The 13,443-nt window shown below is 40.8% G+C and overlaps 1 protein-coding gene across 1 annotated transcript in view; it reads right to left on the minus strand.

Moving 5' to 3' along the window:
* Positions 1-13,443, minus strand: part of nos1 (nitric oxide synthase 1 (neuronal)) — a 62,096-nt gene that overhangs the window by 16,638 nt on the left and 32,015 nt on the right. The window contains exons 8-17 of the mRNA XM_047381733.1: positions 10,762-10,903; positions 10,541-10,680; positions 9,452-9,626; positions 7,349-7,450; positions 4,248-4,442; positions 4,052-4,137; positions 3,424-3,568; positions 2,476-2,580; positions 2,344-2,402; positions 2,155-2,271 (exon numbers count right to left, since the gene is read on the minus strand). Of these exons, the coding sequence (XP_047237689.1) occupies positions 2,155-2,271; positions 2,344-2,402; positions 2,476-2,580; positions 3,424-3,568; positions 4,052-4,137; positions 4,248-4,442; positions 7,349-7,450; positions 9,452-9,626; positions 10,541-10,680; positions 10,762-10,903 (1,266 nt within the window). The remainder of the gene's footprint in view (positions 1-2,154; positions 2,272-2,343; positions 2,403-2,475; positions 2,581-3,423; positions 3,569-4,051; positions 4,138-4,247; positions 4,443-7,348; positions 7,451-9,451; positions 9,627-10,540; positions 10,681-10,761; positions 10,904-13,443) is intronic.

Here is a 13,443-nt window from a genome sequence, read left to right on the forward strand (position 1 = left end):
TGACAAGGTCAGGCAAAACCATATTTTTTTTGCAAGCAAATTAAAGTTTAATTATATAGTATCACAATAACCTGAAACAGCTGAAGTCCAAGTATGCTTAAAGTTAATATGACTAAATAAACCTTGACTTTGCAGAATTTATAGTTCCATCAGTTATGGAAGTTGTGCAGGTCCTGATGCAGTAAAACAGCCCCCGACCTTCACAATACCCCATCCATGATTGATTGTCAGTATTATTTTATTTTACTGAAATGCTGCATTACTTTTATGCCAAATGTAATGTGACATACTACTTCCAATATGTTCCACTTTTGTCTCATGAGTGCAGAAAATATTTTCCCAAAATTCATTAAGATGTTTTTATGATACAGACCTTTGTCATTTTTTGTCGGCTTTGGCCTTAGAACATCCCATAGATGCCCATAGATTTTACCCAGTCTCTTTGTTATTGTTGAATCATTAACTCTGAGTAACTGAGGCAAGTAAGGCATGCAGTGCTTTAGATGATGTTCTCTGATCTTTTGTGACTTTCTGGATGAGTTATCCATTCATTGAGTAATTTTTGCAGGCTGACTTATCCAAGCAAGATTCACCATGTTTTCTCCATTTGTGGATAATAGCTTTGTTCACTCGAACCCCAAATCCTTAGAGTAGGCAATGTGAACCTTTCCAGAAAATTTAAGGTTAACAATGAAATGGTCTTGAGTTTCTTTAGATCTGAGCATGTGTTGCTTTCTAATATTATAATGTTGATATCAAATTTGTCTGATGTGAAACAAAAAAATCCGACAAAAGCAAATGCAGAAGAAATCTGTAAGAGGGCAAGTACTTTTTAAAAACACTATACTTTTATTATGAAAAACTGGGATTTATTATGATCGATAATTAAATGTTTCTATAGGCCATCTAACAAAGAAAGAGTTTTGAGCTTTAGTCTGAGATTAATCTTTTCCCGATAATTCTTATTAGTAGTCTATGCAAAATTAGAAGAATTTGTTAATAAAGAAAAATTAAAAAATTAAAAATTCTTTGAAAATTAAAAAAGCAGAAGAGCTGACTTTTAGAGTAACACATTTTGCAGGATAGATCAGTTGTTTGATACTAACACTGAAAATACTTCAGTAAAAGGTGGTGCAGAATATGCTTGCAACCCTTTGCTCAGACTGCACAGCCAGGAACAGATACCTGAACAATTATTCACAATATCAATATTTTGAGAAAAATGCATCTGAAGAAAAAGTGGTTATGATGCAACACCCAAAGTAAACAGTCCCACAGCAGCTTCCATATAACATGGAGAAACATTGCTGGTGTTACCTATGACCCTAAATGCAGCATGCTTCTATGACAAACTCAGACTTTTAAAAGGTATTTATCTGAACATCAATTAGCAGGCTAAATGATTTAAATCAAGGCTAAAAGGAATGGTTGAGGTGCTTCCATTCCTTCAACTTCCAAGAAGCAATGTGCGCTCCAGACCACAGTGTGAGCATGAAAATAAAGGGCGCACAGCTGGCAAACCAATGAACCTGCAGGCAGGCATCAGCACAGTGGAAAAGTATTAATGAATGAAAGCAGTGACATATAAAATCCAAGTTATATCACGTTATATTTTAATCTTTTTCTGATGCCAAAGTATGTTTGATAATCTGAAACTAGTGTGATCAAAAATCCAGACAAGATACCTGTAAAGGGGACATATACTTTCAAAACGCTACTGCATGTTGTCTAAAACAGCAAATATTAACCCAGATGCCAACATGTTTCTTTTCTCACCTAAATACAAATGCAAGGATGATAGCAATTGTACAATTCCAAGATCCAACTTCACAGTGTAGCATTATATTGGAAGTTACATAAAGACCTACACAAATAACTTAAAATCATAATGGTTGAAATTCGCAAACAAAAAGATGCTTTAGCTTCAACAAAGCTAGATTTTCTGAGTACATGTGTACATCAAGCCCATAAGAGTCCCTAGGCAAGGAATTCGTCAAGCATGCTTCCGTTGTTGAGTGTGTCTGAATCTCCTATTTATCTTGCTGTTGTGATCATTTATATTTTGGTGTCTGGATATTTGGACACTTTCTAGGCTTTTGAAGACATGGGACAAACCTTTAACTTATAACAAAATATTGCACCTTATTTATTTACCTCACATTAGCAAGAGGTCCTGTGCTCTCAAAATTGATCCTGACCTCTGGTTCATCACTGGAGGACTTTCGAGTGTCGGAGTAAGAGGACACGCTGTTAAATCGAACCTTGTAGCTCCTGTGGATGGGCCAAAAAGAGAGGTGAGAAATATTTTTTCTTCAAATAAAAAAAAGGAGGGGTTTTACTCACTTTCTGTCTTCTGTGTTGGAAGTTGGGTGGCGCATTTCCATTAAGGCAGCTCCGAATTTCTATAGCAACAAGTGACAGATGGTTATTTTACTATGATCATTTAACAAGACTTTTGAGGAATTAAAGATTTACCTCTCCATTTTCAGGTGGATCCCCGTTACCAAATGTACTGGTCACAGCTAAAACCAATGTCTCATGCTCCAAGTCCACCACATCGTACTCATCCATGCACATGACCTGCAGGCAAAAGATCTCTATTCAGAGGGAATTTCAGCTACCAAAATGTTCTAGTTTTCATCTCACTCCTTTGTGCACACTTCACTCAACAGATGCCTTGAGCATGTAAATTAGGGCTGAACACACAGCCGCCGGCAAAGGAGTAGGTTGTAATGACCACTCTGTCTTCACCTCTAACGAGATGATAATATGCTGCTGCCACACACATTAAGCGGCTATGATGCACACAACCCAGCATGGTGCGTGTGTGCCATGCGCCACACTTGGATTTCATACACACACATAGAAGCTGCACAAGCAAAAGGCGTGAAGAGGAAACAGGCTTTAGCCCCGCAACAACAAAGGTTTGCCATAGGCGTTCACATCTGCCCTCCATTTGCACACACCCACTCTCACTGACGCACAATTGCATGCATGAGGGTCTTCTTGTGTAATTGATCGCACTGTGAAAACAGCAAGAAGAATTTGGATGCACCCTAGAGAAAATGCACCAAGTACATGATTGAGAGCAGCATCTTTTGCTCTTTAACAGATTTGCACAGCCAAGGGTGCTTCAGGATGTGGTCTTAAACTACTATCTGTGCAATGCTTCAGTGGGTAAAATTGGCCCTGAACTATGGCACTTAACTGCATGAGGAAGAGGTGACAAAAAATGCTTTCTTCAGTTTGTCAGTTTTCAGTTTGTCAGTTCTCAGTTTGCATTGGTGTGGCCTCATCAAGCAGGGGCAAAGCGAAGACAGGAATAACTTAAATTCGTAGTTTTTCAAGTAGACGTTGCTGAAATCAATCATAGAATCTTGCTCAACTTCTGAAAACACTGATGCAAGGTAGTCGCAAGAGTACCTTGGCGTCAAAGGCGTGCTTGAAGATTTCACAGAGGGTTTTGGCGTAGTCTTGTGATTTTCCTGTCTCAGTGGCAAACAGTATGGTGGCTTTAACCCTCTTGGCCATGGCTTGCCCCATTAGCTTTGCCGAAAATTTCACAGCCCTGTGGAGGCGATAAGAGACAGAGTGAATAAGATGCAGCGAAAATAAAAGAGCAAGGCATCTGAACCAAGGTAAAGTAATTTGAGGGCACAGTGTGGAGTCATCGTGTCTCCTGCCACGATCACAAGGCAATTGTTGAGCTACTTTTGCAGGTAACTATGGATGGGTGACAATTCTGATTACCTAGCTTGTACTTTCCTTGAGGCAATTATATTAATAGCAGATCATACACGCCCACAAGTGCATGCATAGACAAAAAATGACAGAACTCTGATTACTCCCAGAGGGGTTGATTGGATGAATTTTACTACAGAGTACATTAGCCTCCCTTCATGGGTCTTTGTTTTATCAGGAGGGTGATTACTTGTTTAAATTAGCATGAAACACAATCCATTATCTTTGACATTTAGGGTTGCAATATATATTTGACTCTGAATGAGCCAATAAAACAAAATCACTAATTTAATAAAGCAAGCATATTTACTTGGCAAGCTTTTTAAATCCAATGGCTCTTTTCTTTGTGGGTGTCCCGTTGACCCCTTTCCACACATGGGTGTTCCAAGGATCAGGCTTTGGTGCACAGAAAAAGCAATAAGACACTGTTTAATGAGGAATATTTTACATATAAAAGCAGCCCCTTTTGGTTTGCAGGGGTTATTTTTAACCTTATCCCCCCTCACCTGGTACTCAAAGGAAGGTGTGAGATGGTAGTTAAGCATTTCTTGGTGAAAAACTGGTGTAATGCTTCCTGACATTGGAGGCACAATCCACACCCAGTCTCCAGGGCAGCCGCCTCTCACTCGATACTCGTTCTCCATGTGCTTCATGAAGGACTCGGTGGCTGAATGATGGTCCACTATGGTCACTTTGCAGGTCTGAAATATGAAAAAACAGTAAGGAAAAGGGAGGGAAAGGAAATATTTCATAGCCATTTAAAAAGGTGTGAAATAAAGTGCCATTCCAATAAATAACCTCCAAAAAACTGTATGAAGTCTGTATGGTTACCAGCATTAAGGTATACTAAGAGTGACCCGAATTAAGCTACATAAAGCATTATTTTATGCTTTAGGAGGCATACAATGATGCAGCTCAGGCCCTACTCCACATGTTGCCGTTCACTGCTAGTCAGCTGGCTAAGAGAAGGCAATTTTCCCTTGCATGCATGAAACACTAATTCAGTGATTTTGGAACATATACCACATTGGTTGGCCCGGTTGCGGGTACCCAGCTGGCGCATGCTTATTTTTTGTTGTCGTCGCCCAGCCAGCTGATGACGCTGGCTGGGCGGTCTTGGCGGTGTGCTGCTCCGCTGGCTGTTGTGTCCGGTGTGGGGGAGGGTCAGGGTGGCGGGCTCGAGGGCAGTGTGGAGGGATTACAGCATGTGGGGTGGGGGGGTTGTGTCCTTTTCTTGGATGTGTGGTCACCGGCATTTGGATCAGCTGAGCAGTGGCGGTGGAGCTGACATGGTTGGTGTTTCTTCCTGGGCTGTCATTGCAGTGGTGGTGATGTGGTGTGTTTATGTGGTGGCAGGGGCATGGAGCGTGCCGCTGGCCAGGACTGCTTGCTGGGTGAGTTTGTCCAGTCTTGTTGTGGGGTCGGGGGTGTGTATAGAGTACGGTCCTCGGTGGTGTCTGCTCAATTGCGCCCATGGGCAGAGGCTGGGGGGGCATTGCGTGGAGCACTTGACTTGCCGTCAAGGCACGCTGTGTGGTGGGGGTTGGGATGCAGCGGGGGTGATTTGAGTAGGGTTGTGTATGGAGCTTGCACTGTATGAATGTGTCTTCATCGGCCTTTCGGGGGTGGAGCTCATCTGTGGGAGTGTGCCCCTGGGGTGAGGGGATTCATGTCATTTGGGTTTGGGGGCATGTGTTCAATATCTGTGTTCTTGTTGGGGATGGCCTTGTGGGGAATTTCATGTTGGGATTTATGGGAGGTGGAGGGCTCATGGGGTTAAGAATGGAATTCATTGGGGGGTCGGGACTGATTTGTTCGTGGCCTCCTCTCTGGATGGGGACGGAGGTCATTGGGGGCTGGGAACGGAGTGGGGAGTCAGGATTTTGGGCTGGGTTACATGGGTTCGGGTGGTGCCTGGGCTGGTGAGGGGGCGGTCTGCCTGTCTCCACCCCAGAACCCAGAATGACGGGGACCACCTCCTGGATCCGGTTGCCCCTCTGGGGTATCTGTACCTGAACCTGGGAGTATAGAGTATGTATGGGGAGTGAGTGTACGACATCCATTGTTATGAGACTTTTCGTTGGGTGTGTGGGTATGAGTGTTTTAATGTTTATGTGTGAGGGTGGGAATGTTTGATTGTGAGTGTGTGCCTGTTTTTGTGTCAGGTTGGGTCATGGGCTGTCCTGGATCAGCTTAGGCCCCCAATCAAATGTGGGGCCCATTTACTCCCTGCCGGTGACTGGTGTCTCTGCCTGCTGGTTTATTGGTGGTTCTCCGTGTCTGTCTCAAACAAATGTGCCTTGATGATTTTAAACTATATTATTTGTAAACTACTTTTAAACTATATAATTTATAATAAAATATACATAATTTTTAGGGTTGGTGTCCTACTGGAATTTGAAACGGCACCATAATATTTTGCAGACCAATGGGTTTGGTTCCAGGATTATCCTGCGCATATCTTTGTAGCATCACCTCTGAAATGCTTCCTTTTCCCTGTAGATGAAAAGCATTCCCTCAGCATGATGCTGCCCCCAACATGCTTCATCATAGACATGGTGTGTTTAGGGTAATGTGTAGAGATGGCTTTTGCCACAAACAGGTTTTTATATTGACCAAAAATGTTCACATGATGCAGTCTTCGCCATTTCTTATGGCAAACAGAAAATGGGACTTCTAATGGCTTTTGTTTAGCAACAGATGTCTTCGCGTCACTCTTCCAGTCAGATTTGTGGAGTGCACTGCCAATAGAAATGTAGACATTTTCCTTTTCTTTAGAGTGGATTCTGTGCATCGCCTCCAGGCAGAGTTAGGCAGAGTTTAAAGAAAATGGATTGAACTATGCTTGGTGAAATCTTCAAAGGTTTGGATATTGTTTTCTTTATATTCCTTTATACTTTATACAACTTTATTCCTAACCTGCCCAATGTGTCTTTTGGTCTTCATTATGCTGTTTGTTGCTCATGAATCTGAGACTTCTGCAGAGCAACTGTATTTATACAAATAAATTAAACTTTGATGGAATATTCACTAATTGGGTCTTCTGAAGGCAAGTGGTTGCACAGAAAAGGTTTCAACAGGGAAGGGGATCAGATTTTCACCAGAAAACTCTTTTAAAACCCATGCGTCACTTTCCTTGCACATAACCATTATACATTACTTTGTGTTCTTCTATCAAATAAAATCCCCCAAAAACATTGAATTTTGTTGCTGTAACATGATGAAATGAAATACTTCAAGGGGCTAACATTGACAATACATAAGCCCCTCTAGAGCTGGTTAAATGAATTGCGGAAGTTAACATAATGATCTAGACATGTTAAGAGACATTTTATTTAATCTTCAGGCTAAATACCTCATATTATGATAGCTTTGCATTAGAGCAATTTAAATGTCAAGGTTTTATTAAGCTTTGTTCACAATATGTAGTTCAACAATGAGCATATAACTCAGAAGGGTGTTCGGGATGAGATCACCTTTGTAAACAAGGAACTTGCTGTGAATCCAATATGACAAAAGGATTTGTTGTCCCAAGAGGCAAAAACACAAACCTTCAATTCCCTTGAAATCTATTTTTGGTACAACCTTAAACAACAGATGCAATCACCTGAAAGCTGTAGAGAACAGCAATATTAATCTCCACAAGTGCCTGGTCTTTCCAAAGGGAAGATGTCTTCCTAGTGTCTAAGCCCATCTTGTTGGCAGCCTCCTACAAAACATAAAAGATAAATGAGAAGGTATTTTAAATCAAACGTTTACATAAGCCCCATCAAAAATGCAGTGATGCTGGCCCTAGAATTAGGTAAACCTCACAGATGCATTGAACACTAAGCAAAACTTTCAAAGTAATTTTTTTTTAACAAATACTAAGCAAGAAATGCAGAGGCAGTTTGCAGAAAACTAGAGAAAATAAGAACAAGTTTATGGTTTACCAACCTGTAAGTCACATTTTACATGAGCAATTTCAAGTAAATTTTATAGTATCCTTACATAATTTTGTCCTACCCTTGTTCCCCATGCTAGTTTATTTTATTTACATTTGTACACATTTCAGCATAAAACCATTAAAAATCCCACTTCCACCATGCTACTGCAAAATCTATTGTATATTTGCTGTATGTTTTGACTTGATTTGCCCAAGATTCTGATGTCAGACCATCCTTTGGATTGCATACTTTTTTAGATAATGGAGCTCATGGTATAATTCATCATACCAAAATCCCCAGACCCTGTAGTTGCAAAATGAGCCCAACTAATTATCTTAGTCCTGTGTGTGATTGGTAGTAAGAGATGTTTTGGCCCACATTGTTTTGATTTTAATCATCTTCAACAGTCATAGCCAAATAAAGTACACAGCCAGTTACATATAATCCAACATCGCCACTTCAGTCCTGAGGTCTTTAAGTTGATTTACTATTTTACAAATCTAAGCCATGTTGCCATATTTTGTTTACTTTTCTTAAGGTTCCACTAAAGCACATGTTTGGGATCATTTCCCTGTTGCAGGATATAGTTTTAGCCAAGCTTCACCTGTCTGACAGATAGCCTCACAATTAATTCTGGATGGTATACAGAAGAGTTTAAAAACAGCGACCGCTAAACCAGCCCAAACCACCACCAATCCTCCACAATGCTGGACATTTGATATGAAAGTCTGTGCTATGTTGAGTTTAGTTTTTACCAAACGTATCAGAGTGAATTATGAAACATCTCTACTTTAGAACCTTGTCATTTGGACAGGCAAGAGCAGAGTTCCTGTTCTTTCAGATGTTACTGTTAACCTAAGCCATGAACTCATAATCTTTGCAGAGATGAAAGGCTTTCTTCTGGCAACCATCCCAAATAAACTTTGCTAATTGTACTCTTGTGACCTTTAACACCCTAGGATGTAGAATCCAAAAAATTTCTCTCAGACTTTTGCAATTACCCAGTGCAATTTAAAGTCTGCCCTTAAGGGGAGCTTGCTAGAATGCTTGGGAAGACAGGCAAATGTTTGGAATGTTTTCTAAATGAAAACATTTTTGAAAATGCTGAGCGACATGTCATGTTTTAATAATCTGAACTATATTCACCTAATTTTAAGAACTTGTTATGGCCAAAGGATGACATATTTTACAATATGCAAAGCCTTAGAATTAGGTTACAAACATGAATACACTTTCGTGTTTGAATCTTTGTATGAAACACTGACCAATAAACTCTGGTTTCCCATTTGGTAAAGAAATATGTATTTAGTGCTGCATGTCAGAAAAACCCAAAGGACGTTGCTCAAGCCAACATCTTTTTCCACCATTTAAGCACTTCAGTTACAAGACTGACACCAATATTGCTTGAAGTGCTCTTTAAAATTGGACCACTCTGACTTGGGCTGAAATCTTCAGAAACCCTTGTCGTTACTTGTCTGAGTGTTGCTATATAACACATGCAAAAATAAGTCTGGTTAGCATTTTCTGTCTGCCACATCACTGTTTTTGTTTCCTGAATGCCCTAAAAGAACCTCCAGAGTGTAGGTTGTTTTCACATAGATTAACACCATACTGCACACATTCATTTCCTGACAAATGTTGTGCACATTTGAATTACATTCTTATTGGCTGATTTGGTGACAACACATGCTCATCCTGACATATGGCTGCAGTCAATCTGTGCCTTCAGTTCTTTTCCCTGTTTCTGATGTCACGTGACAATATTTTCTGGCACAAAGCTTTACCTCCAGAATGTTGTAGCGTGAGCTGTCACAGAAGTCCCTCACGCCTATCTCTGTGCCCATGTACCAGCCACTGAAGGGACATCCAGTGAACTCCAGACCACCAATCTCCATCAGCATGTTTGAAACTGCTGGGAGGCTATACCACTTCAGATCAAGGTCCTTGAACCACCCAAACCTGGGCAGAGGACAGACACAGGAAAAACTGTGACCACGTACCATGATTATGTCAGATAGTTTACTCTATCAAATGCTGTCAAACTAACAATATGCTTGATCACTAGAATCCTTAGGAGCCAGTTTGATTGCCACTGAGAAAAAAATAGCGTGTTCAAAACCAACATTAACAAAGAGAAACCCATTGTTAAGGCTTTTTAGTACTGGTCAAAGCAAAAGTGGCCTCTTAAAACCTTTGGGGAGATAGCATTGCTTTCAGTCTATTATTTGCAGCGCTGGGTTTAATCTTGTGTAATGATGAGACACTATGCGTGGCCAAAGCTTGTACCAAGCTGCTGCCAATGCTATGGACTAGCTGATGCATGTGTACGGAAAAAGGGAAGCCAAATCTGGGGGAGTCTGGCAGGGTGATCTGTGTGTCAAGGGATTCTGAAACACCCTGTAGTGTTTAACAATGCTTTTATAACTTGGAGTGGATCTATAAGTGTGTATGTGTGAATGATAGTGTGGCAGTAAAACATGATTTATTTTGTGTAATTACAATGCTACCATGCGAGTGCAGCTTAATGAGTAAGATACCAAGGGTTTTATGGGTTTTGTGATTTGGCTTTAGATTGTCTGCTGTAGGAAAAGTAACCAAATGAATAAATAACAAGCTTGAAGTCCCACTAACAAGTCCCATGGTTACCAGAAAAAAACAAACAAGGGCTAGTTGTGCTTTTGGGGAATAATCAGCACTGTAGGAATGTGATGATAGCCAATCAGCTTTTTTGGCATGAAAGGAGCCTATTGTTTGAGAAGTGTGGTTAAAAAGATGTGTAAGTGGGTGGATGTCCCTTTGTGAAGCCTCCTCTGTTCTCGTTTTGTTACATTCTGTACATTTTATGCATGCCAAAGAGAAAAAGCAGAACTCACTTTGGGTGTATAATAGGCACCTCCAGAACGAGGTCTGCAGAGATCTCAAATAGCTCTGGGTCATTTCCATTGGCTTGCAGCAGAAGGGGAAGGACGTCAAATCGACCCTTCGGTGCCTTCCATCCAAGCTGCATGCAGATCTAAGGATAAAAATACAAAATGTTACCCTAAAAAGGTCAAGGAGATTGAAAATTCTGCAGCTGTATTTCACTGATCTGTACCTCTGTGAATTCAACATTAGCAGGGTCTCCCAAAATACTTCCATCAGGCTGTTTGTAACCTGCGTAGCGAATCAACTGACTGTTCCACACTCTGAAATCATGTTTGCCATCAGTCCTCTGAGGAAATATGGTGATGGCCGACCTGCAAAAAACAAAAAGGAACAGAAAAAAAGGAATGAACAGCAATTTGTAACGCAATTAAAATATTTTATAAAGGATTTCATATATTCAGACACGACCTTTGGACAAAATTGCCATCACATTAAATATGTACAGCCTTTCATAGTGTTTTTTCACGAGTGAAATAAGCTGCACTGTTTGTATTGAAGTATGAACATTTTGCCGCTCACCTTGACCAGATATGAAAAAAAAAAAAAAAAAAAAATCTAACATCTAAACTGGGGTATCTGCACAGGCAATTTTTGAAGTTAGAGGTGAGTTAAGAATGCATCAGGTGATGTAAGTGCTGCATTAATCAACTAGACCATTAACTGATAGATGGCACCATCAAATCCTGGCTACATGCTGCCCAATCCAGATCCCACTGGTGTTTTAATGCTCTTTATGGGGTGAGATTGTTAATGCTGGTAAGCTGGTTGTGAGTAACTGAGGAGGGTGTGAGGGATTGACCTAGCAGCTGGTCTGAATCTGGGCCAGATGTGCTTTAAGTCTACATCCAGAGGAAACAGGGTCATGGAAGTAATGGTAGGAATTTATAGGCCAGCAGTTCTCTTTGAAGCACCAGATGATGTTATCAGTCATGCACCAATCAATCTGCCAGTGATAAGAATCACCAAACAGCTTCTCTCAGCTGAATCTGACTGCAGATTGGCCTTTTAAAGACAGAATCTGAATATTTTTTTTCCCTGATCATGAAATGTATCAAAACTGAAACGTCATGTTCTTTGATGCACTTATTGTTTAATTAAGCAAAAAATTAGATAAAGCATCACTTTCCTTTAATGTGATGAAGTGCTTTTACATTGCTTCTATTTGATAAGCTGCTGTTCTTCGTCATAATAGAATGTCAAGTAAGAGAACAATTTCATTTTAGAACAAAGCTTTAGATAATGGTAACCATAATCCATCTACCAAATAGGATTACTTTTCTTATTCAGGTATGACATGAGTAAAACAAATATATATATATATATATATATATATATATATACATACCTATATATGCATACAGGTCCTTCTCAAAATATTAGCATATTGTGATAAAAGTTCATTATTTTCCATAATGTAATGATGAAAATGTAACATTCATATATTTTAGATTCATTGCACACTAACTGAAATATTTCAGGTCTTTTATTGTCTTAATACGGATGATTTTGGCATACAGCTCATGAAAACCCAAAATTCCTATCTCACAAAATTAGCATATTTCATCCGACCAATAAAAGAAAAGTGTTTTTAATACAAACAACGTCAATCTTCAAATAATCATGTACAGTTATGCACTCAATACTTGGTCGGGAATCCTTTTGCAGAAATGACTGCTTCAATGCGGCGTGGCATGGAGGCAATCAGCCTGTGGCACTGCTGAGGTCTTACGGAGGCCCAGGATGCTTCGATAGCAGCCTTTAGCTCATCCAGAGTGTTGGGTCTTGAGTCTGTCAACGTTCTCTTCACAATATCCCACAGATTCTCTATGGGGTTCAGGTCAGGAGAGTTGGCAGACCAATTGAGCACAGTGATACCATGGTCAGTAAACCATTTACCAGTGGTTTTGGCACTGTGAGCAGGTGCCAGGTCGTGCTGAAAAATGAAATATTCATCTCCATTAAGCTTTTCAGCAGATGGAAGCATGAAGTGCTCCAAAATCTCCTGATAGCTAGCTGCATTGACCCTGCCCTTGATAAAAGACAGTGGACCAACACCAGCAGCTGACACGGCACCCAGACCATCACTGACTGTGGGTACTTGACACTGGACTTCTGGCAATTTGGCATTTCCTTCTCCCTAGTCTTCCTCGAGACTCACCTTGGCACCTTGATTTCCGAATGACATGCAGAATTTGCTTTCATCCGAAAAAAGTACTTTGGACCACTGAGCAACAGTCCAGTGCTGCTTCTCTGTAGCCCAGGTCAGGCACTTCTGCCGCTGTTTCTGGTTCAAAAGTGGCTTGACCTGGGGAATGCGGCACCTGTAGCCCATTTCCTGCACATGCCTGTGCACGGTGGCTCTGGATGTTTCTACTCCAGACTCAGTCCACTGCTTCCGCTGGTCCCCCAAGGTCTGGAATCGGCCCTTCTCCACAATCTTCCTCAGGGTCCGGTCACCTCTTCTCGTTGTGCAGCGTTTTCTGCCACACTTTTTCCTTCCCACAGACTTCCCACTGAGGTGCCTTGATACAGCACTCTGGGAACAGCCTATTCGTTCAGAAATTTCTTTCTGTGTCTTACCCTCTTGCTTGAGGGTGTCAATAGTGGCCTTCTGGACAGCAGTCAGGTCGGCAGTCTTACCCATGATTGGGGTTTTGAGTGATGAACCAGGCTGGGAGTTTTAAAGGCCTCAGGAATCTTTTGCAGGTGTTTAGAGTTAACTCGTTGATTCAGATGATTAGGTTCATAGCTCGTTTAGAGACCCTTTTAATGATATGCTAATTTTGTGAGATAGGAATTTTGGGTTTTCATGAGCTGTATGCCAAAATCATCCGTATTAAGACAATAAAAG

The sequence above is a fragment of the Girardinichthys multiradiatus genome, chromosome 12, assembly GCF_021462225.1.
Source record: "Girardinichthys multiradiatus isolate DD_20200921_A chromosome 12, DD_fGirMul_XY1, whole genome shotgun sequence".
NCBI lineage: Eukaryota > Metazoa > Chordata > Actinopteri > Cyprinodontiformes > Goodeidae > Girardinichthys > Girardinichthys multiradiatus.